This window comes from Prinia subflava, chromosome 3, assembly GCF_021018805.1.
Source record: "Prinia subflava isolate CZ2003 ecotype Zambia chromosome 3, Cam_Psub_1.2, whole genome shotgun sequence".
Taxonomy (NCBI): domain Eukaryota; kingdom Metazoa; phylum Chordata; class Aves; order Passeriformes; family Cisticolidae; genus Prinia; species Prinia subflava.
The window spans coordinates 81,473,687-81,497,852 of NC_086249.1; the positions used below are offsets into that span (position 1 = coordinate 81,473,687).

Sequence of the window (24,166 nt, forward strand, 5' to 3'; positions counted from 1 at the left end):
GCATGCGCGGGATTTTCGCGCCTTCTTCCGACTCCCCGCCCGCCCGCGGTGCCGAGCGCTGCCCGCGGGCGCGGCCGCGCTGCCGGCGCGGAGCGGGACCCGGCGGGGCTGGGCCGTGCGGTTTCGTTGCCACAACATCCTGCTGTCGGTGCTTCCTCATCGCGTCGAGTCCGGCCGTTACTCGGGCGAAGTTTCGCTTGCAGCGATCGTTGCTAAAATTAGGGATTTTGTGGCAATCCAAGCGAGTTTCCCTGCGGGCGGTTGCAGCTCTTAACCTTGCGCCCAAAACTAAAGCACCTCGGGGCTGTGCAGCCTCTGGGTGCAGTGACGACCGCAGGAACAGCATGTTAGCGAGGGTTGTGTGATGTAATTACATCATTGTCCTGTAAGTTTTGGGGGGAAAACAAACAAACAAACAAACCACAAAAAAATCCCAAACACCAAAACCTGCAGCGTTGCTGGGGGCTACAGAGGCAGAGCCGTTGTAGTGGAAAGTGCAGGAAAGCAAAGAAAGCTCAGGAGTCGTGTCGCTCACAGGGCTGGATGCAAGGCTGTTTGATGGGGAGGAAGCTGTACACAGGTCTGCACGCAAGAACAAGCCTGCACGGTACAAGGTTGCTCATAACGCAATGAAGAGGGGAGCAGGAAGTAAAAGGCTCGTTCTTTCGCTGAAATCATGCTGCTTCCTGTGAAAGGAGACTAGTTGGGAATAGAACACACGACCACAGAGCCACTACATTGCAGCAGCGGAAAAATCCAGCAGAGAGAATGCTGGAGAAGATGCATTTCACAAGTCAACAATGAGATTCGCATTCACTTTTACATCTTATTCCTTTTTTTTCTTTTTTAAGACATTGAATTGTTGTGCTTTACAATAATAATGAAACACTACGTTCATTTTCCTGATAAATAGCAATCTTGGAAGTTTTTAATTAACTACTGCCCCCATACTGCTGGAGGGTTATTATCCCATTTCTTCATTCCTCTTGATTAAGCTTGATGGCAGTGAACATCGAAGAAGAAGGTGATAATGGATACGTGTCTGTAACTTCATAGCTTTTCAGAAAGCAGCAAAAACTTTCACACACAAAACCCATAAGCCAGCTGCAGAAAAAAATGCTTCCTGAAAGACATCTCCAGTTGATAGTGCTGCTCTCCACCCTCCAGGTCATATATACTGTGCCTGAGGGTTCAAACCGTCTATGAATCTCATGTCCCTACCCACCCACCTCCTGCTCTTTCCTTTTACATTAATTCTTGTAGGGAAAAACACTTGCGAGTCAACAGAACAAGCACAAACAAGAAGGAGTGTCCTAGTTTGCTAAAATTTATTTTGATACATGCTAACTGCCCAAACACGCCCAACTCTTGGGTTGTTTTTTTTTTTTCTTTAGCTGAGGGTTGTTCACAACTAATTGTAGCGGTGGAAAAACTTCCAACACTTCTCTAATCTCTGAGCACACCTTTTTCAGGTATTTTGGAGCTTTAGGATTTCGTTTGTGTTCATAGTGGTAGAGGGCTATTCCACTTCAAAGTTTTCTGGGGAGTGCCTCTCCCTTTTAAGGGTGCCCAAAAATAACTTTAAACAGGATCAGCACGGCAGGACTGCATGACAGACGTGAGGAAATTGTCTCATGAGGTCATCTTGTCTAGGCAGAAAGCTTCAACAGATGCCAGAGGAAATACACATGAACAAGGAGCCACGCAATCCGAACACTGTGATCTGTGCAAACTCATGACTTCATTAAAGACCTAATGCCACCTGACCACCTTGTCAGCATCGGGCCTCGTTGGCAGGTACCGTTTCCCAATTCTCCAATTTCTACTTTATTTTAGGAAATAAAAAATACAGCTTGGTGCCATGACTTTGAAAATTTTACTACTCTCTGATCTAGGTTTTTTCCCACAAGGCAGGATCAGTTATCCCTAAGTCACTCTTGTCACACCATTGTCCTGTTTGTTGTCTCCAGCAAGCAGAAGGTTTTCCTAGTCCCACTGTCCTTAAAGTGTCAGTAAGTCCAAGCCGGCGGTGGTAATTACTCAACAGAGTCGATGGGACAACCCAAGGAGCAAATCTCCTGGGCTACTGAGTGAAGCTGATAGAAGCACGCCTTTCCCTCTTGCCTTCAGGGGTTGAGTGGGCTACACATCTCCAGGCCATAAGGGCATCTCGCTGTTCTTCCCTCTCCCTGCAGCAGTTGTGTTGGCTTCCTCATTGTCAGGTCATCAACAGTGGACATCTGATACTTTGCTGCTCCTTACAAGCTTTTGCATTTCCCACAAAATAGTAATGCTGTTAGTGTGGCTTGCCTCTTGTCATTCAGGGATCCCATTTCCTCCACCTTTGGCACTGCCCACGTGCTGGAACATTGCCAGGACTGGTTACAGAGCAGAACTATGGATTCCTTGCCTAGACGAACCCCAGGAGTGCTTTTGTGGTTAGATTGTTCCTGGGTTTGTTCCAACAGGCAAGACCACACTAGATTTCTCACCCTCTCCATCAAGCATCATCGTACAGTAATATTCTGTCACCCCTACATCTTTCTGTCTGCAAAGCTGAGGATATCCAATCATGCAACAAGTGAGGTACAAGGCTTTGTGAGGATGCTTCTCCTCATATTTGAGAATTAGAGGAAGTATAAATTGTACTCTCATGGACTTAGTCCACCATCACCACATTCTTGAGCCACCCTAGACCTACATCAGACACAGTTTCAGGAAACCACCTCTCAGCTCCCACAAATACCTTCCTACTGACAAACTGAAGCCACCTGCTGTGTGGGATAAGCCACAAGTAGGGTGGTTGTGGGTCTATATATACCAATCTGACCCCAGGGCCAGGGAAATGGCTCACAGAGCACAGCCCCACACTACCAGCTTTTAAACCAGTTTGGTTCCTTTATCTTGACAGAGTTAGCAAGGATAACAATTAAGGGGTAACACACAAGAACTCAAATTTTCAGAAAGCTGTGCCAAACAAGCACAGCTAAATCCACCTACAAAATAAATCAACCAAATGCACCCCCACATCAAAAAACAACCCGAATCTCAACCCCAAATTGGGTTAGCTGAATGAGTTGCAAATCAAGCACAGTGCAGACCTTCCTCTTCACTCCCTTAAATTCAGCTTGACCACAGGAATATCTTCTCATCACTTAATGAGGTTTTTGCTCTGTATCTGCTTTTCTGCATTCAAATGATGCTGATCATTAGTTAATGAATAAGATAAAACCACTGTCCAACAAGCTGGATCAAGAATTTCCAGAAAAAGGCCTTTTGTTTTTCAAGAAACCTTCAAGAAATCAGTAGATTTTCCTTTCAGGGCTTCTGGAACTCTGCTTTAATTTTATCTGCTTGACACAGAAAGAGAATATTCCACAGTACAAGCATAAGATTTCCAAAAAGCTGCAATTATATCTAAATGGGCTGGTTATGCAATATTCTCCCCATTTTCCATAAAGGAATGAGTGATCATTCAGGATTAAGGTCTGCTGTTTCTGTCCTAAGATCCTATCACGAGACTACCCCATTTGGACATGGCATTATGCATGGCATTATTTGCACTTCAGGAAACATTTACAGTATCTCAATATACTCAATATACTCCAGACTTCTATGAGGCAATCTCAAATGTCTGATTGTAAACAAACTTACCATATGTCTGTTGAGATTACTGATTTGCACTTACATCTAATATTGAACCAGGCAATCCAAGTCTGTGTCAACAAAGAGGCACAGAACACTGGTACTCACACAAGGCTATTTCTCTTCCCCCAGTTCTCCTAAAGCCTAGCCAAGTTTTCCTGGTTTTGGCCAGGACACAGCTGTTTTCACAGTAGGCATGAGGGGGTAGAACCTGGAGTGGTGTGGGCATGTGTACCTTGTTATTCTATACCATCCTACCTCATTGCCAGAGGCAGGGAAAAGAGGCTCCCTCTCTTACTTCAGGAAGAAAGGTGGCCCCTTTGTCTGTGGTGGGATGGAACACTGTTGTTGTCTGGGGGTCATCTCTGTACACTTTTGTTACTAATATTGTTGCCGGTACTGTTTGTTTTCTTATCTCATTGCTGTTTCCAGTAAATGGTGCTTATCTCAACACACAATCTTTGACTTTTGTGCTTCCAGCTGGGGGGAGAGGGGAAACAACTGACAGCGTGGTTTTGGTGAGAGCACTAAATTGGGGAATACCATTCCTAAACATGACAAAGTTTATTTGGGAGAGAACTGAGAAAGATGAGGCAACCAGTAAGGTATCTAGATGCTCATTTTCCTTTTTTGAACATGGTACCAAAAGAGCTTTTCACTCAAATCTTTTAACAGATAGTCACGAAAATATTTCCTTTCATTTAAGAGACACAAGCCATCAGTATTTCCTAGTCTCGTTCCTAACCTTTAAAGAGTTTTCTAGAGAACTACAACTACCCACAGCAATTTATTTAGATGTTTTACTCATCACAGGTGCAGTATGTCATACAATTGCTTCAAGGGCTAACTAAGTGACATAATGGAAGCCATACAGAGATCTCTACCATGACCTGTAATGTATTTTTCCCCCCGAAACAGGTGGTAAACTACATGTGAAATAAGCATCTTTCAAAGCCAAAATGAAGCATTCAGGAGACATGTTTGTATTTCATGCCAAAACAATGAGCTAGGTCAGTGGATAGAGTGGATAAGACAGTTAGGAAACAAATTATTTCAGTGAGGTACCTGGAAAAGAGTAAAAGGTCTGAGCTAGTAGACTGTTAAGTGGAACCACAAAACTTGAACTGCTCCTCTATTTCGAATAAAAATATTGAAATACACCAACAAATCAGTTTTTAGTTTATTTTCTGTTATAGAATAATTTTATTAAAAAAATATTTATAGGGCAGTTTTTTGCTCTGCACTTGTCTGTTTTGCAACAACTTTTGAAACCATTCAAAAGGTGGAATTGCCATACATTCCTCCAATCTTTATGAAGCATTAGTGCCTAGAGGGAAAGCCCCGAGTCCAGTGAGCAAGAACTCATATATGATGATCTCTACCTTGTCCCACCTGCACATACACACTCCAGACTAATCCAAGTTTCATTTGGACGAGCCCAGCAGATGTCAGAGAAAACACAGAAGACACTGAGGATGCTATGGGGTAAAGAGGTATAGAGCACAAAAATCCATCCAAAGCTTTGTTTTGCTACTTGGAGGACAATTTTCATTTTAATTGGCGATTTAAACCTTATAACATGCATTTTTCTAACCATTTTGTGTGTATCAATGTTATTTCAGATGACGCTGCAATACTGACTTGAAGTGTTAATGTATCTTAAATAGTATTTGGTTTAGCAGATAAACCTCAAGATGATTGTTAAATGCTTTGTCACAGAGTAGACTATAGTCTATGAGTAAGCTTTCTCTGTGACACTTAAAGAATGGGCTTTTACAAGATCTATCTCACTACATACAACATTTTAAAGAAAGAACACATTTAAGATCACATTCAAAACACTGTTTTCTAAAATATCATGGTATTTTTAAAAGACTAACAATTTATTCAATGTAAAGGCAACTTAAAAGGTCATGGGGTTGCAAATACACATCCAGTCTGACGTTTCTAGTTTTCTGCAAGTTAATTTACTTAAAATAATTTCAAACCTAGAATGGTGTCAACTAAGATCCAACCTCCAAGGTTACAGAAGTGTTATTTTTCACATCTAATTGAAATGACACTTCCCACTTTTACTACATTTCTTTTTGATTTAAAAGAAAACACCCCTGTAAACCATTACTGTAGCAGCAGTTAGCAACAAGAATGGGTAACAACTGTCAGTCTGCAAACATAAGTTATGCCCTTTCGTACTGTCAATTTTTAGTCAAATATGTAAATAAATACAAGAGCTAACACAAAATATACCACTATAACAAAATACATTATAAGCTGCAATTTGGAATAAAATATCATGCAGTACTGGCTGCATGATTTGGAATATGTAATTAACTGCTTGGAACTGATACTAAACAGTTAAACCTTTTCTTTGTGTAGAAGATCACTCTTTTATTCACCATTAGAAATTTGTTTTGTAATTAATTTTATACTGCTATATTAAAATCCTAAATGTGAAAATGACTCAAGTCATTTAGTGAAAGAAGATACCATAGGCACCATAATATATATATATATATCTTTTTTTCCTTTTTGAACAAAATCTGGTGATAAACCAGCATTAACAGGATGAAAATTAAAAGGCACATTCAGGCAAAAAAAAAAAAATCAACATAGTTTGCATGATGCTATATTTTAAAAAAATAATGTATGCTCTGAGTAACAGATTGGACTAGAAACAAATATTCTAGGAGATTCCAATCTGTCCGAGTTAAAGTAAATCTTGTAAAAGGTGTGCAATTCAAATGACATAATTATTTTTAGTATTGAATTTCGTTTTGTTTTTAGGTCAGTATAAGGCTTATAACCAAGTGCTTGTTAAGAACGCTGACTACTCAACAGGTCTTGTTTTCTGAGTGCATAGAAATACAATGAGCAATGAAGATGCTTTCCTTGCAGGAGGACATATTCTTCTACTTGTGCAAATCTTGATCAAGTACTTGAGCGTCTTTCAGGTCTCGGAACACATTTCATAATTGCAGCTCTCCACAGGGCAGGGGCCAGTAAAAGGCTAAGAGTAGTCACACTCAGAATAAGGAGGTAGACCTGCAAAAGGCAAAGGAAAGCCATTACTTCTCTTGGTTACATGGCAGCACAAAGAAGTATCTGGAAGTTTGAAGGATTTGACAAAGAAGTCCTACGCAACCTTGCGTATTGCTACAAAAGCAAACAAATGCCTGCTCAAATCATCTAATTACTTGTTTACCTGGTGTGAAGATACAATTGCAAAACTATTATGAACTTTTAGAAAAACGATTGTTCTTATGTGATCAATTTTGAAGATTCAGTACTTGTTAAAAAGTTAAAGGCCAATTATCACTTTATTTAAAAAACGAAACAAAAATCCCCACACAAACAAACCAAACCAAACAGAACCCCAACCAATCAAACAAATTAAAAAAAAAACAAACCCAACAACACCACTCTAAACTATTCTGGTTTAATGATATCATGGCAAAGTTCACTGCTAGTTCATTTATCAACAGAAAAACACATACAAAAATCCCTTTAAGTCATACTGTACATCTACTAAAAAAAAAAAAATCCTAACTACATAGTCTGAGTAAGTCTTAGAAAACAGTGGCAGGAAGTAGTTTTGAGGTCTCAGGCAAAAGAATGAGTTTAGGAAATTTCAGAGATATACAAACCTATACAGTAGATAATCATGTGAGAGGAAAAAAAAAAACGGAAGCCTAAAAGCCTCCAAACTCAGTGGGTGGGCCCCTAAACTGGTTCTGTGATCACACACAGATATCTTGAAACTCTATGCAAACATGCAATATTTGTAACTCTAAATTACATGAGGGAGTAAACATGAAAGTGAATCACTTTTACCTAAGTGAACAGCATCATGTAAGTTTTTCACATGTGCTTTATTCGGAATTGGTTCCAACACTGTGCAGTCCACTTGCTCAAATAATGAAAACCTTGTAACACCAGGAGAGCACTTTTTGTGAGCAGAAGCACACAGGAGAAAGCAGCTAGTACTAGAAACTGAGGTCAGTTGCTGTATCTCTATAGCCAGAATTTATTTAATTTCATAAATCAGACTTCATCTTCTAAAAAAAGTAACATTCTCACAGGGTCACTATAAAACTAAGTTTACTGCTTCTTTCCTGGGGAACTTTCTTCATGACTACCAAAAACATTGGTTGTTTCTTCTGTGAAGGATTTAAAATGAACAAGCTTTGCAGGTTCAAGTGATTATAAGTTTATTTGCTTGTTTAATTGGTAAGGCAATTTTCACAATATCTGCTCTAGTTCTTATTTACTGATATTTCCTTCTTCAAATTCTATATTCTCTCTGTATTGTACACTCCTATACCTCTTTCAATAGCTGTATCAAGAGTTTAAAAGCAAAGGCTTCTCAGTCTTTGTGACTTGGGTGCTATCTGCAACTCACTATTCACATAACTGTGAGAGAAGTTAAGGTAAAACATTTATAACTAAGCTATTTAAAATATTAAAGTACAGTATGGAACAAGTAAAAACCAGCACTAAGAACCCTGTCAGGGACATACGAGTATCCATTTGTTTGGGTTGATTCTACATTTTTACAGTTGAGAGGTGCCACAAAATTGGAGTATATTGGTATTTCAGATACTGAGATTTTGTATTACAGTGTAAGTTATTCAGGTGCAAAAAAGGAAGTTAGTAACCACAGAACAGCTTACCTCCCGAGATATGATCCCTGCTCTGCGTGCTCTACTTCCCAGAACAAAAGAGAATTCACTGACTTGTGCCAGTCCTGCTGACACAATCCACTTGATATATTGGCTGGTCTTTGGAAGAATCAAAGAAAGGACAAGCACTGCCAAGACAAACTTTAAAAACAAGTTTTTTGAGTTATTGTGGGTTTGTTTGTTTGTTTAAATAAAGAAGTGCAATAAATAAGGTATTTTATCTCTGTAAGATATATAGCATCAAATAGAATAATTTTGGACATAACATAAAATAATAGACTTCCAAGTGTGTCTTCTGTATTAATGTTAAAACAGACGAATGTACATTGCACAGTAAAAAGTAGCATCTTCTTTACTACAATAAAATACTTGATAACTGTCACAAATTTCAAGATAAACAGATGCTTTGCCATGTGCAACTTACTTTTAATATTAAATAATTTTCTTTTTAAATACCTGAAGAATATTGTATCAAGCTGTATTCTAATCAGTAAGACTCCTCCAAATACATATTTACAGTAATATTCTCTGTTATATCAAATGTTTGGTTCTTGCTTAGAATTTTCTTTAGGACATGCAGCACAAAGATTACTTAGATTATTGAAGATTAAAATATTTTAAAAAGCATAAAAGAAAATACCTTCATTATGACGACAGACAATGTAAGGAATAGCAAGACTGTGAGTTCATATATTACAAACGTGGGAAAAACATGAAGTCCTAGAAGGCAAGAAAACAACATTGCACAGTTTGAGGCCAGTATCTTACTATGGTAATTTTCTGGGTTAAAAATATATCTAATGGCAAGACTGTATTCTTAAAATCAATCAAACAAAAAGCCTTAACTTACCTACCAACCACTTGATCACTAAAGCCCTAACTACCTACTTGATCACAAAAGCATTTCCCACAATATCCAGCCCTTTTTCCTTTGGGAGAGGTTTAGCACAGGCAATATTCCCAACTGAATTAAGTTGCATATGACTGATGCACAAGTGCTTTAATTTCTAAAGCCTTTTGTCTTCCACACCAGCCAACAATACAAAATCTGAACTGAAATACACATCTAATGAAAGCTATAAAAATCCTGCAAGAAAATAATTCCATTGTTATGCACAGTCATTGTAATATTTTGCTGGTCATTTAACTTTTGTTTTATGATATGGTAAATGACTATCACAGTGGGAGGAATATGATACTCAGTATTTGCATAGACTACAGCTACAACAGAAATCCAAACTGTTTTCATTCTATGACCATCACTTCCAAACACTGAAAGTCACCTGAACTTGAAAAGTAACAGCCTGGAATCAGGTAAGGCCATAAACCCTTGGGCACGGTCTAACAATTAAGGAATTATAGAAAAATCCATTGCTATGATGTTGATGGGGTTTCTTTTTTTGTTGGAGTAGATTGTCTTTGGGATTTTTTGCAGTATTTGGTCTTTTTAACTTGGCAGTTATTTAAAGAAACAACTCAGAAACATAGAACTAAGTCCTGCAAATATTAAACATAAGAAAAAGAAATATTTGTTGGAGAAGTCCTAGAGTCACTGAAGAGTAATCTTACAACTAAGTCCATTTTTATCTCCCGAAGTATGAGGAACTTGTGCAGGCAAATGTAACTGTGTATCTTCGGAAGCTCGTTCCTTTTTCATAAAAGCTTCTAAAAAGTGAAATCAAAATAATGGTGGTGTTCCCAACAAATTCATAACAGTTGGCATTTCTCCAACCCAGTTATTTCTGATGAAGGACAAGAATTCAGCTTTCTAAAGCATAAAGCATGTAAATCAATACTGTAAATAACTTCTTATTTTAAGGTGGGACATGGTTCCACTAATTTTCCCTCCCTATAGTGCTGCAGATCCAGATGAGCTGTAAAGAACCAAGAGTTGTCATCTCCTCCAGACTTACAGTAACTTCACAGGATTTTGTCTGTATGCACATTCAATTGCCAATGGAAACCTTCAATTACATCAAAGATCTTTACACAAGTGCCATCCAGTCAGCATGCACACACCCTGTTTTATTTCTTAGTTTCCTTCCAACTGCTGAAGCGCAAATGCAAAAGACTATCAAAGTAAGAGGACAGACAGCAGAATAAGAGATGTAAACCACAGCAAACAAAGAAATCCACATATATGCACAGATGCATGTGGAAGGGCAAGTAGCTTCTCTGTTTTCACTGTTTACCATGTGCACAGTGCTCCTTCACCTTTAGGCCAACTTCAGAATATACATGAAAAGCAACCTGAGAAATACAGCCCGTAGCAATGGCATGTTTGATAAGAGGGAAAATTCTGCCAGATCTAGAACTGAAGGTTTCCAGGGAAGGCTATAAACAAAGCCTAGTGCTCTCATCACTGCTGGTGGCACTACGTGTTCAGTTCTGGAGCACACAGGCAGTCTGAAGTCCATTTGAGCAGCTGCCTGGTGTTGAGATTATTGCCATATTCCAAAGAGCTGAAAGACAAATTACAGCAGATTTCTATACCAATCCTTTGGAGGAGAGTGTCTGCAAGGTAAAAACAAGCCTAAACCTGTCACATCCATTATTCTGAGCAGACAAATCGACATCCCAGAAACCAGACTTTTTTTAAAATAAATAAATCCCATCATAAGGTATTTTTATGGTCAGTACAGACCTTTGCCCCATTCCTAGATGAAAACCCAGGATAAGATCAGAAGTGCTATCAGACTCTCATACAAGCACGTGGCACCTTCCTGACAACACAAACACTATCAGAAAGATTAATTTCATAGGCAGAAGATGCATGAATATGGCCAATTATTGCAGTGGTTTTGATCAGACCTTGACTAAGCTCAGGAGTAATTTTGAAATCATTCTTAAACATGGGAGAAACACTGCAAGTAACTCAAAAACTTCAGCAATGCCATCGGCACATGTCCCAGTGGCCAGCAGTCAACAGCTAGGATAGCACTTAGGTACACTTTTACAGAGCTGACCACAAGCTAGCAGACTTCACCTCTAAGCAGTATTTGCAAAGAGCTGGGACAGAGGCCTTGGAGTGCATCACTGTCAAGCCAAAAAGCACAGTTTACTCAGAGAAGTTGGTATGTATTCCATGGACAATTACAGGCAAGACTTTGCACAATCTTTCTAAAAGTACTTTCTTCTTAACAAGTAAACTCCATTTTTTGTCGATTAGATGGATTCTATCAATCTGCTGGATAGCTTCTAAACAGCATGTCAAGATCCAAATGTCTTGACCACATCCTGATTAGATCCAATATCAAAATAAGCAGTCTTGGAGATCTTTGATGGCAAACAAGAGTACAAAAATCAGAACTCTGTGGGTCAAACTGGAGCCAGTAGAATCAACTCTGACACACCCTCAAGACAGGGCATCACTCAGAAAAATCACATTAGCTATGTATTGAGATGCTGTGTCTACTAGGAGTCGTAATGAACCCAAGATCATAGCCAGCAAATGCAATAAATGCTACAGCCCTGGCTAGATCATTAAGCAGCAGAGGGAAAAGCCAATCTTCCTAATCTTTCAGCAAAGGAAAAAGTCCTTTTGATTCTACTGTCAGTTCTGAGAGCATGAAACCTCCAAGTTCCATTGTGCCCCATGCAGAAAAACAAAGCAGTAGAGCTTTGGACAGATAAGGAAAAGGCATTGCATGCCACCTAACAAATTCCAGTTGGGATCTTCCTTTGATTTTCTCAGATTCAACAGAAATGCTAAGAGGCTCACTGGAGAATCCTTGTGTGCATGTTTGTTCTGCACAGTGGTGGTGTTGGCAGTGTCAGCATCACCCATCTTCTGAAGAAAAAAGACTGAGGTGTCAAAGGGTTTCCAGCATTTGCATTTAAGGTCCAACACTGACCCCTGGAGTTACCCAGAAGGGAAATGTGTAACCTGGCAGGTGGGCACATCTGTGCAGCACATTGAGAATACACAACTTGTCAGTCAGTGGAAGTAATCTGTTACCTCACCAATGGCAGAGAGGGTCTTGATGCCCAGTTTCAAACCCTATACTCCACATATAGACTAAAAAAAATGGAGCTTTTTAAAAACAATCAGTCTATGCAAAGATGCCTGCGATCTTTCCAAGAAGTATAATCAAAACAAAATCAAATGATGTATGGGTAAAGATCTGTGTACTAGATACAAAAGCAAATAAGAAAGAAAGTGCCCAAAATGTGTCTCTAAGGGATTGGTCAAGATGTTCTCTCAAAACTACCAGTGAAGACAGAGACTCACAGAAGCACTCCAACCTCAGCAGGTGGCATAAAATGTGCCAGGAACCTTGAAGAACACCCAGAGGCCTAAATATGTGTGCAGATAGAGAGTAACTCAAAGTGCAGCTGTTAATGCCTAACTGCGAAGGTGCACGGTTCCCACAAACGCACCCAAGCGCAAGTTTGAAAGCGGCACCATTGCACAGGTCAAGCTAAGGGCAGGTCCACTGCTACAGATATTACATGGACAAGCACTGTTCAGCTCAGCTTTCAGGCACCAGAAGGATTTCTGGAGTAAGAACAGAAAAGCAGGCATTTAAGACAAGCAAAATAGGAACGAACTTTCCCAAATTACATTCTTACAGTCACTTTTCAATTAAGATATTTTTTTCCATTTGTGCCTGTATTCTAAAGGGACTAGAAATGATACTACTGCAGTGGCATTCCTCAGGATCTCAAGGGTTTCTGCTCTCTATAAGGTGCTTGCTGCCTATAGTAACAAAAAAACCTTCTCTTCAGGCAGGGGAGAAGAATCTTTCCCTGTGGCTTTTACATAATTTCACACAGTAAATCTCTATATATTTATATATACATATAATTTGCATGTATACATATGTATACATATGTAAGTAGAGAGCAAGCAAGAAGTCTTTAAAAAGAAATCTAGTAAGAAAGATTAAGGAATACTTTTTGCTCTAGTCAGGTTTTCTTTGCAATATCACATCACTCCTTTTAAAACATACCTCCTTGCCACCTCACAGAATTTCCAGTTAAGCACAAAATTTAAAAGTAACTGAAAGTTAAGGGGAGAGGAGGGGCTAATTTTTATTTGGGGAGGAAGGGGATTTTTTTTGAGGGTGGGAGGTTTTTATGGTTTTGAGTCTTTTTCTTGGTTTTGGAGGGGGTTTTGTTGCTGGTTGGTTGGTTTTTTTGACAAGTAAGCATTATCACATTTTGGCAGAGGCCTCTTAACATGGTTCTTCTGATTTTCTACTTATTTTCTTCTGAGGCAGAAATAATACCCATTTTCTGTAAAATCACACCAATTTGTTAGGCAATTTTATTTTTTTCTCTTTCTGGCAATTATAATGGCAACATTTGTCAAGAAGACAATTTTTTTTAAATTCTGTAACAGAATGACTAAAATAATTTCCTTAGAGTATACAATGTAGGCTGTATGGAGTGCTGCTAGCATGCCAACTGAGGTCTTGCTGTTTTCTTGTATTCTAGCAAAGTCTTATCTCTAGTCTTAATTTATGCAGCTACAGGACTGTAGAACAGTATTTTTCATCAGTCCATTGTAAAATTAACTTCAGGCTTATAATCACTTGTTATGTTTTGTATCCCTGATAACACTATCCAGTCCATCAGCAACTTTACTGAAACACATAAACAACTTACATCTGTGAACATTTAGCAATTACTCATCCAAGCTTGTCAGTTATACAGGCCCAAGTTTCATCAGAGCTCACCACTTTCCTCCCATTATTAAAAAATAGGTTATTCAAATAAACATATTTATTACTAAGTAATCTGACTCATCACCAGAAGCTATTATCATGGGCTGGATTAAAAAAAAAATAAAATTAAGACTGGCAAGCATAGCTATTTCATTTTTGTTTTGACAGCCACCAGTTTTACTTTCTGTTATGAAACAATGAGTATCAAACAGGTATATAAGGAAAAATATTAAAATTATGCTGATGATGGGACTTTACTGTTACCTGAATAAATATATAGAGATTAAAATAACAGCAGAAGAAAACCCAAGCCCAAACCCTAAGACTTTCTGAGTAAACATGGTTTGAAGGAGGTTGGATTGGTGCACCAGGCCACATCCAAACCCCCTCTTAGACACTGCAGTGTCCCCAGCATAGGGACATGCATCCCCTGTACAATGCACAGGGAGAGGGAAGTGCTTTCACAGTGCCTGTCTCCTCACCCACTGGAGCTGAGCACCTCAGTAATGTGCTCCAGATTTCTTCAGACAAAGTGTATTGGGCATGCACAGACAACTAGAGAATGTAGCAATTCAAAAGGAAGTTACTGATTTACTGTAAGCATTCTGAGTTAACTCCTTTCAGATATCAAGCATAAAGAGTTACTCTCTTGCCCTATACCTCAATGCTGCATTTCAGTTGGCATTCAAGTAGTGTCTGAGATACATATTTTTTTAATTATCTTTTTCCCTGCATTGGGAACATACAGATCATACCCTCCCAATTAAATTTCTAAATAAACAAGCTATAAAAATTGTAATATTATGACATTCTGCTCTTATAAAAATCCAAGTCACAAAAATCTGAAATCTACTCTATCAATTGTCTCAAAATAGTAATACAATTTTAGTATAAATAACTAATACAGCTGCTGGGAAGACAAAAGAACATTCAAAAAACCCCAAACGAATCACCAACCAAACCAAGGCCTTTTAATTTTAAAATATTTTAGTTACATGTTTTAAGTAGGATGATTTCAGAATTAACACTGAAAAACTGACAATAAACCAAGACTTGGGAGCACATCATCGAAATGGCTTCTGAAACTGAATGTTACATTTAAAAACAGTAAAAGGCAAACCAATGTTATGGTCAATTAACAGTACAGTATTTTAACAAAATAAAATCTATCTCCTCCCATCATATTATAGACACCATTTTTTCTCCTCACCCACATTGTAAGCAAGGTTTTTATACATTTTTATATATATTTTATATGGTATAGATTTATTATTTAATATTACATATAAATACCAAATATTTTAAAGTAAGATTTCTTGGAAGTTACCTATAGATGCAAAGAAAATGATGGCAAGAAAGTCACGTATTGGTTCAATACAGCACATAATCTCCTCAGTAACCATGTGACCCTGAGAAGAGATCAGAGCTCCGGCTAAGAAGCATCCCAGCTCCATTGAAACATCCAACAGCTCTGTGATCTGTTAAGGAATAACAGAGAATCTACTGCTGAGTGACTTTATATACCATTTCACAGTGAAACTATAAAACTCTTGTTATACCAAATGCAGGAAATTACTATGTCTTTATGCAAATTCAACAATAAACAGAATTCAGTGTATTTCAGTGTCTTGACGTGTTGTATTTATACAGAAGATTCACAAATCTAGTTTCTCCCTTTATGTTACCTCCTTTCCCAAAAAAACAAAACAAAATTTCTTAATCTACATTGCAATGCTTTGTGTGACCCTTAAGGACAGCATCTGATTTCACAAGTCAGAGAGAGAGACTATAACAGTTCTGGAGCTGGGATTACATAACACATTGAGGCTGTGAAGTAAAGCAGTAAGAACAAGGTATTTTCCAGCTGTCAGCCAAGTGAGAAAAAATGAAAATCTAAGCTTATATCTGGGAGAAGCGTCTCAATCTAACAGAAGTCCCTGGCATAAATTACGTTTTATTATTGTAAAATTGGTTCAAATGTGCCTGTGTGCTTTACTGACTAGGGATTCGTTTAAGTGTGCAAAATAAACTGCTGAAATGAATCACAATGACTGCTTGAAAGAATTCAGACTGCTTCGTTCTTTTTTAATATTTTAATGCAGTACTAGAAGAAGAGATGAAACACATGTAAAGAGAATAAACAAAACACAAAGCAACTGCTTAAGGCAATGTTTGGAAAACTAAAAAAAAAAAGCAAACTGCACTTCTAATGCATGGCATGATATAAAGTATGTTTTAAAATAATTACTTCAAAATCATGCAGCTGCAGATGGTCATCTTGTGAGAAAGGATGTTATTAATATTAATAGAACATTTAAAACCAATGATTTATTTTTATTCTAGTTTAAATTAAGCAAGAATACACTACAGTACATTTATGGACACCATTCATCATATCTTGAATGGTGTTTTACTGTAAGATATTAAACAAAAACTCAGGCAAAATGAAACTAATAGAGGAGTGCAAAAGACACAATAAACAAGTCTTCACCCTATGCATAAGATGCCACCTAAAAATAACCCCAAGACCTTTGTGTACTGAAGTAATAATGCCTGAATGCTCATCACATAACTGCATTTGTGATAACACTGTAATTTATTGCAGGATGTTTAAGGTAATAAATTGGTTCTGTCAACTAATATAATTAGTTGCTGATCATGCAAAGCAAACAAGGTAATGTCATTTTTATTTTAAAACAAAAGGAATTTCAGTGCTTTTTAGAACAATTTGAAATTTTCAGAGAGAAGAAGGCAATATATACATAAAGGACATTAAAATCACCAAGAGATTAATAAAATTAAGAAAACAGTTATGAATAGGAAATGTTTAAGTTCTTCTAAATCATACACTAGTTGTTTTAAAAGTCATGGCCTCTCATGGATGATTAAGATCCAATATAGCCTATTCACATAAAATTGGAATTATTTTTACTACTCAGCTATGATCTTCCCATACTTAAGTGCTATCAACTGCAACAGAGCTCCACATCAAAAGCTTTATAGCTAGTATTTTAAACATTCCCTTGGACAAGATTAGGTTACCATAAAGAAAGAGATGCAGCATATCTTGTACCAGAATTGCATGAAACCTCACTGTTGTGAGAATCACTCTTCAAGCAAGGAGCAATTTGAGTGTGAAAGAAACATGTTTATTCAGAAAGCATCAGACATAACTGGAGCAAACTGCATGTCTAACTGGCAGTTTGGTCCCACAGCATAAAAACTGAATTACATTCCTTCATGGCAATTCCTTTATGGCAAGCCAAGTATGAGCTCAAGGCCTGGAAAAAAATAGGCAAGTTTTACCATTTGTTGTCTAGCCTCTGGGTACTACACAATTTCAGCTCTACAAAATCCACAGGTCATTCTACATACAGAAAAATGCAAAGTGTATCAGAGAGCAAGAAAAGAACCAAAAATTACATCATCATCTTCTTAATACTCTCTCCCCTCCTCCAATTTGTTCTTCAGATTTACAGAATCAAATTGTTTGGAAAAGACCTTTGAGATCACCAAGTTTAACCTTTTATATGTAGCTTTATACAGAAATTCCTTTTACAATTCCTATCTTGGTCGCCAGCTGTCCCATAGTATTACCTACAAGCGGACACATTTCCTCAGCTAAAACTGTACCATCAGGGTTTGCTATACATAATGTATGGGCACATGTGCACACACATACTGGAGAGGACTTGTTTGACTGGCAGGAAGGCATTTGCAGCAGAGTTTTTTACATAAGCAAAACCTGGAAAGTATTGAGCACTCAGTATTCCCTCTCTGCTTGCATCACTTCTGTTGTTCAGCCTTTACCAATCAGGGTTTTAGCCATTACTAATCTCTGGGCTTTGCACTGTCCTCTTCTCAACTGTTATGTTACAGAAAGCTTTTTCAGTCAAAATGACATAAAAAATTTTGTTAATTCACATGTTTTTCTCAGCACAACTTAGTTTTCAGTTGTATTCAAGGGTCTCATTTTACTCCAATTCAGAAAGGATTGCATTGCTTTCATTAGAATATTGTATTTTTATGTTCAATGTTCTACCATATCAATAAATAAAGAAATAAGTATTACTGCTATAACATGTTGTTTTGCTTATATTCTTTATGATGTCTATCTTATTGCTATTCTTTAATCATCACAGAAGCTTAATGAATACGGTAAGCCAGTAAAATTAAACAAAATTTTTGTGGAAATAAAAATATTAGAATTTCAGGCTTCAGTAACTTAAATCTGCACAAGAGTAAAGAGGCGAATTTTAAGCTTGCATTTCGAGAAAGTGAAGCTGTAATGGAAACTGAAACAATTTTAAGTGAACCTTGTAAAAACTCTATCTCAACCGTGTTTTATGAAATAATTAACTAAAACATTTGAGATTACAGTTCTTCCTTAATCTTCTTTCAGTTGATAGAAAAGAGTTCATAAGCAGGTTATAAGCCATTGAGAAGTACTTCAGGCAAGCAAAGAATGATATTCCAGTACTAGTAATGATATCTATAAGATACTCAGTAAAACCTCATACATTTTCATTTGTACAATACTGCAATAACACCACTGTATTATCTTTTCAGTCTATAAAGCAAACTGACAATTTGCCTCCACTTGCTGCCACCATCCCAGGTCAACCATCAGGCAGTGAAACTAGAAGCCACTTTTCCTCTGGGTGTAGGTACAGTCCTATAAACACGTAAATGTAACTGCTGTCCTTCTTGTCAGGTCAGGGTTTATATTTTTCCAATTCCCTTATAACATTCCACAATTTCAGTTTTAAAAAACAGTAAAACTGACTACTGTTGTCCTGCAGGTTTCCAATGCAGCACTTCATTATCAGGACAGTGTTTAAAACATTTTCCTTGTAATGTTTCCATACATATAGAACATGGAAAAGCAACACTACACCAGTGAATGCTAAGGCTGACATATTCTTCAGCTAAATATCTTGACTTACAACTAGCAGTTTGGTCACTGATCCTGAATGGTCATGTTTAAAACCATAAGTTAGATTTGCTCCTGATGCTGCAATTCAGGAAAATAGTTCACCAATTAAAATAAGCAAACAAACAAACAAACAAATGCTATCTACATAACTCAAAGCTTGAAAAGGAGTTGCTGAAAGTACAATAATCATATACTGAACCTTTGTTACTGAACACAAAGCACATGATTCAAAGATGCACAACTTTGTCTCAGTGTCATCTATACTATTACAGGACCGGCACTTGACACAATTCCTACCTCCCAGCCTTGATCTGCCTAACTAGTTGAAGGATAAAAGGGAGGGGAATTTCAAATATTCCTGAGAATACTGCAAACAGAAAGGATATCTGAAGCCCTAAGTCTTACTAAAATATCTGCAAGTGTAGCAAGTTGCAGAGTTATCCAAGTGACTTAAATTCACTAATGCTCAAAAGTCACAACATACTCAAAGCTCCTCAACTGACATGATAATCCTCATATGAAAATTGCTAACTCATATGGCAGTATAGGAACCTTTTTGGTCTCATCTTCCCTCTTGTTCTCCTATACAGAATTTGCCCTTAAAGGCAGGGAAATGGCAATTCTTGTTTAATTAATCATCTGAGATTTTTCAAACACAGGAACCAAACAAAATAGATCAAGTTTATATATAATGAACATTACACGTGCTGGTGTCGCACATTAATCCAAGTACAGAATAAGCTTAGCTGGACCCCAGAAATCCAGCCAATACTGAAGCACCTAATAACTAACTATATGCATGAGCCAGGAACACAATACCATTCCTAGTCTCTTTTTCATGTATTGGAAAGGATGTGTCCTGCAGAGTAACAATGCTAGAGAGTGATTTAAATTATTTTATTTAAAAATGTATGTCAAATTTTCTAAATGGAGCCAGAGAGTTGTCTTTGGTTAAGGATGCTAAAATAGGCACTCTCTTATTGCTCCTTTATGGATTCAAAAGCTTTTTTAGAATTACACCAGTACAGAAAATTCTATGTTTGCAGATTAATTATACAATCTCCTTCAATATTTAGCCTTGGCTTTCCAAGGAGAAAGATCTTTGCAGAATCCATGACAGTTTAATTGTTTTACTACTTGGCACCCAAAAACCTTAATTTAATCTTTCAAAAGCTATGCAACATTTTTTTTCAGCTTAGATTGTAATCACTCATCCTATGTTTGTACTCCTGACAAAGTACAGCATCTATACCAATTAAGATTGGTTTTCCAGATGATTTGTTTGTTCACCTATTCAACTCAACAAGCAAACACTTTTTTACTTTTCTTATTTTAAGTTTGTGTGTTCAAACTATAACTTGTACCACTGCTCTAATGACTCTATAAATGTCAGTGAATATCAAGCATCTGAACTGGTTCACTTTAGTTACCTGCAGTATCCTTTGTACCATTCCCTTTGATAAATTATTCATCAGCTTTAAAAGGAAAGAACTTTGAAATGCTGAAGAAGTCTTCTGGGTTTGCAGTATAAATCCAACAAACTCAAACATATTCCATCCTGCCATATTTGTGTACACACATGTTTTGTGTAAAGTCACATAGACAAACTCCTTGTATATTTGAAATGCAATTTGGGTACAAGAAGCCCAACTCTGTGTAGGCCATGGTTTTAATTAAAGTTAAATTGCTTCTAGATACCATAGTATTTTACACAACTTCAGTGGTTTATTTGCTGGGTTTTTTTTTAAGTTGTTCTACAAGTGTAATGTTTGTTTGTTAGAAAACAAAAAGGAGAAACTAGTTTTGTTTCTTCTCTTATTAGAGGATGCATTTGAAATATGCATAGCTGTTTAGAGCAATGGCATTTCTCACACAGCAGAAGTCATGAACTAGCTTCTTTCTAACCTTCTTCCTGAAGGTCAGCTTTTCCTATTGGACTGTAGTAACTAAGCAAACACCCCAAGACAACAGGCATAGGAACTTTTTGGCTTAATTATTCTCAGGGGATGTAACAATCTGCACATTCAGGATAATGGCGTGTCAAAGCCACAACATTATCAAGCAACTGTCACATTCTGCTCTCCAGCAGTGTTGTTTCTCAGAAGGCTGAAACATGAGATAGAAACAAAAATGGAGAATTCAGGAGAAAATGAACCACACCCAGTAAGGTTAATCAAAATCTATAAACCTTAAGGCATTTCTCTATTTTTCTTAACTTCATCCCAAGATGTGTCTCTCACATAAAAAGAAAATTATTTTATAATAAAAACCATGTTGAGAATTTGCTATTGAGAAGAAACTTGTGAGCAAATGTCACAAATGTCATTATCAGTATCTCAAAACCCATCCTGAATGATTTTCAAATGCATGAAGTAGCCCACAATTACAACTCATGATTCCTAAGCTGGCTGTGTTAAAAACCAACAGCAGAATTTCAACTGATTCACATTCAAATTGTATCTCTTCTTACTCATCTGTGCTACACTGCAGGAATCATCTGCACATTTGAGGGTTGTTTTAAAACAGTTTACAACCAAATAATTACAGAGGCACATGCAATAACACTAAGTGGGATGGCTTTTGTGATACTGATGAAGTAAACTACCACATGTATGAAAATGTTTTATCAATTTAAAAGATTACCGTTAACATAAGGAAGGTGAATGCAGTTATTCCTAGAATGAGGATTTCTTTATTCCCTTTGCTTTCTGTGTGCAGCTTGCGGTAATACGGTCCTATGAGATAAGTCTTTATAACAAGACATAGAAGAAAAACAGCAGCCAGAGAAAACAGAATCTGACCAATCAGTATCAGTATTCTCAAAATTTCCTTGAAAATGCTGGAAGAGAAGAACAAAGAAAAAGTTTCTTTCAAGTGCTCTCATACTTCCCAACCAGTTCCCCGTAAATGAAAATACTCAAATACTGAGTACAGGAAAGTATTTAGATACATTAGTAAACAAGACAAAGACTAAATCTGCAGAGTGCCCAGAAACCTCTTTTAGAGTCTAGAATTTACTTCCATGTTGACTCAGAAAGATTTTCATTGATCTCCAAGGTAAGCCATTTGGCACAATGATACTATCACTTAGTCTTTGACAAAAATATGCTCTGTGGGAACAAAGTAAGTGAAGAAAATAACTAACTTATTTACAGTAACAAACTTTTCACTAAAAAAATTAACTACCACACAGCACTAAAGCAGCTATAGCAAAGAGATTATTTTCACACAACTACTTTCATATAACTACTACAGGTTTCTACTTCACGACAAGTAGGAACAGTAAAGGAAATCTCACTGAGCAGAGTGCCTGTTTTCCATGGAACTGACATGAACTGCAATGCTTTCATATTCATATTGGCAATCTAATTACTAATTGCAGGGGTAGGGGGAAGATCCACACAATGATTTATTTTACCTGGAATGCGTGCTCACTCCTGCTTGAATAAGTGTAGGCATGACAGCTATAAACAAGCCAAGCTGCACATCCTGCATCACCAACATGCCAAGCAGTACGCTGCTGTAGTCAATGTCCCCTGTACACCAGCAAAGGGGTCATGGAAACAGTCATCAGAAGCTGTGAATGCTTGCAAACACTCAGAAATCTAGAAAAGGCTTCATCAAATGGAAGCCCAATACAGCATTTAATGGGCTGAAGGTCATTCAAAGCAGTCTAGGGACTTTTTTTTCCTCACTAGTAGGTAAATTAAAATGTATCTATAAAGACATATTAAAATACAAACAAAATATTCATATGAAACTTCTGTTACACAATAAAAACATAAATTTTGCTTAGCAGTTAGGCACTAGTTATGCATTTAGTGGAACTCCTCTACTGAGAGTATACAGGTTTTATTCTGAAGACACACATTCAAGCCAGCATGTGTAAAATACACACCTCGAATTTTGGCATTAGAATGGATATGCTGGAGGGTGAGGAGTGCTTTAATACAATTTGTATGAGGGAGATTAAAGTGGAAGAAAGCACAATGTCAAAACTTTCAAAAGGAAACATTTAGAAGTATTTGAGAAGCTAGAAATATGGCCCTTGAAGGTCCTTATTTGAAGAGCTGTTAGCTAGGAAAAACCATCTGAACTGGTTTCTGTTTCCTGAAGAAGGATGTGAATTTTTTAAATTAGCCTTTCTGCACCAATGACAGGTAGCAGGGGCTAATCTGGTAACCTCTTAAAAAGTTCAAGGATTCCACACACTCAGTAAAGTCAGTTCTCAATGGAGAGCACTGGTTGTACTACACTGTCTTTGCCCAAAGAGGACTGGCTATGTACAAATCAAGTACACTTCCTAGCAAGAATACACACTAGCCAGTGTTAAACAAGGATGCGTGTTTGTAATACAGGCTTAAGAGTGAGTTTTGTTTGGTTTTTTTAACTAGCTTCTCTTATAATATTACAAAGTTGACTTCTTTCAAATTTTATTAGATGCTAGAGTAGTCCATATTTAAAGTGATATTTACCTTCTTTATCTCCTCGAACACTACCTGCAAGAAATCTGGACACCAGTGGTGTGCTTGACAAAGACAAACAAGTGGAAATGAAGACGCTCTGTGTTGGTCTGATTTGGAGCAAGTGCCCCCATAGTAAACCAAAGGCAATCATCAGAACTGTCATGTAGCAGGGTCCTTGCAAAGATATTTTCCACACCTTGGGAAGAAAAGAAGTTCTTATTACACTTTTTTCACTGCTAAGTTACAACGTTTTTCATTGCAAATAAGCAGTTAAAAATGTGTGATTGGAGGCTGCAGTACTGGGGCACAGAGTAATGCACTGTCACACCATATCACCTAAAGCTCCCAGCTTAAGACACTGAGTAGATATTCTATCCCTACCAGAAACCAGGTGAATTTCCCAAAGCTCACGGACAAATTAAGGGCCAAATGGTCCAGTATGTGTGGAAATACTTTAAAATTATCAAATGAAAGACTGGTTATTTTAAGTGATTCTGAGATGAAGAAAAAATGGATGTGGCAAAGACAATCACCAATACCAGTAACCTGCTCCAAACCAGTGCACAAACCATTCTGAAGCAGCAAGTTACCTACTACAGTTAGGAACCCTTGAATTACTGAGTTTTATCTTGGACTTTAAATGGACTAGAAATAGCAGATTAAGCAAAATGGTCATAAATTGTAACATATTTCAATTAAAGCTTTTCTAGTATAATAAACTCACAACCATCAGTTTAGGAACAGATCACACTGCAATTCTTTGCATATATA

The 24,166-nt window shown here is 37.4% G+C and overlaps 1 protein-coding gene across 2 annotated transcripts in view; it reads right to left on the minus strand.

Annotated features, from left to right (window-relative positions):
* Positions 1-4,190: 4,190 nt before the first annotated feature.
* TMCO3 (transmembrane and coiled-coil domains 3) overlaps positions 4,191-24,166 on the minus strand; it is a 34,234-nt gene continuing 14,258 nt past the window's right edge. Inside the window, exons 7-13 of one of the 2 annotated variants that reach the window (XM_063392726.1) lie at positions 23,405-23,591; positions 22,348-22,465; positions 21,573-21,768; positions 15,321-15,471; positions 8,965-9,044; positions 8,316-8,465; positions 4,191-6,687 (exon numbers count right to left, since the gene is read on the minus strand). In XM_063392726.1, the coding sequence (XP_063248796.1) occupies positions 6,574-6,687; positions 8,316-8,465; positions 8,965-9,044; positions 15,321-15,471; positions 21,573-21,768; positions 22,348-22,465; positions 23,405-23,591 (996 nt within the window). In that variant the 3' untranslated portion in view covers positions 4,191-6,573. Of the gene's footprint in view, positions 6,688-8,315; positions 8,466-8,964; positions 9,045-15,320; positions 15,472-21,572; positions 21,769-22,347; positions 22,466-23,404; positions 23,592-24,166 lie in introns of those variants that run through there. The other variant, XR_010079714.1, reaches the window with a different exon arrangement.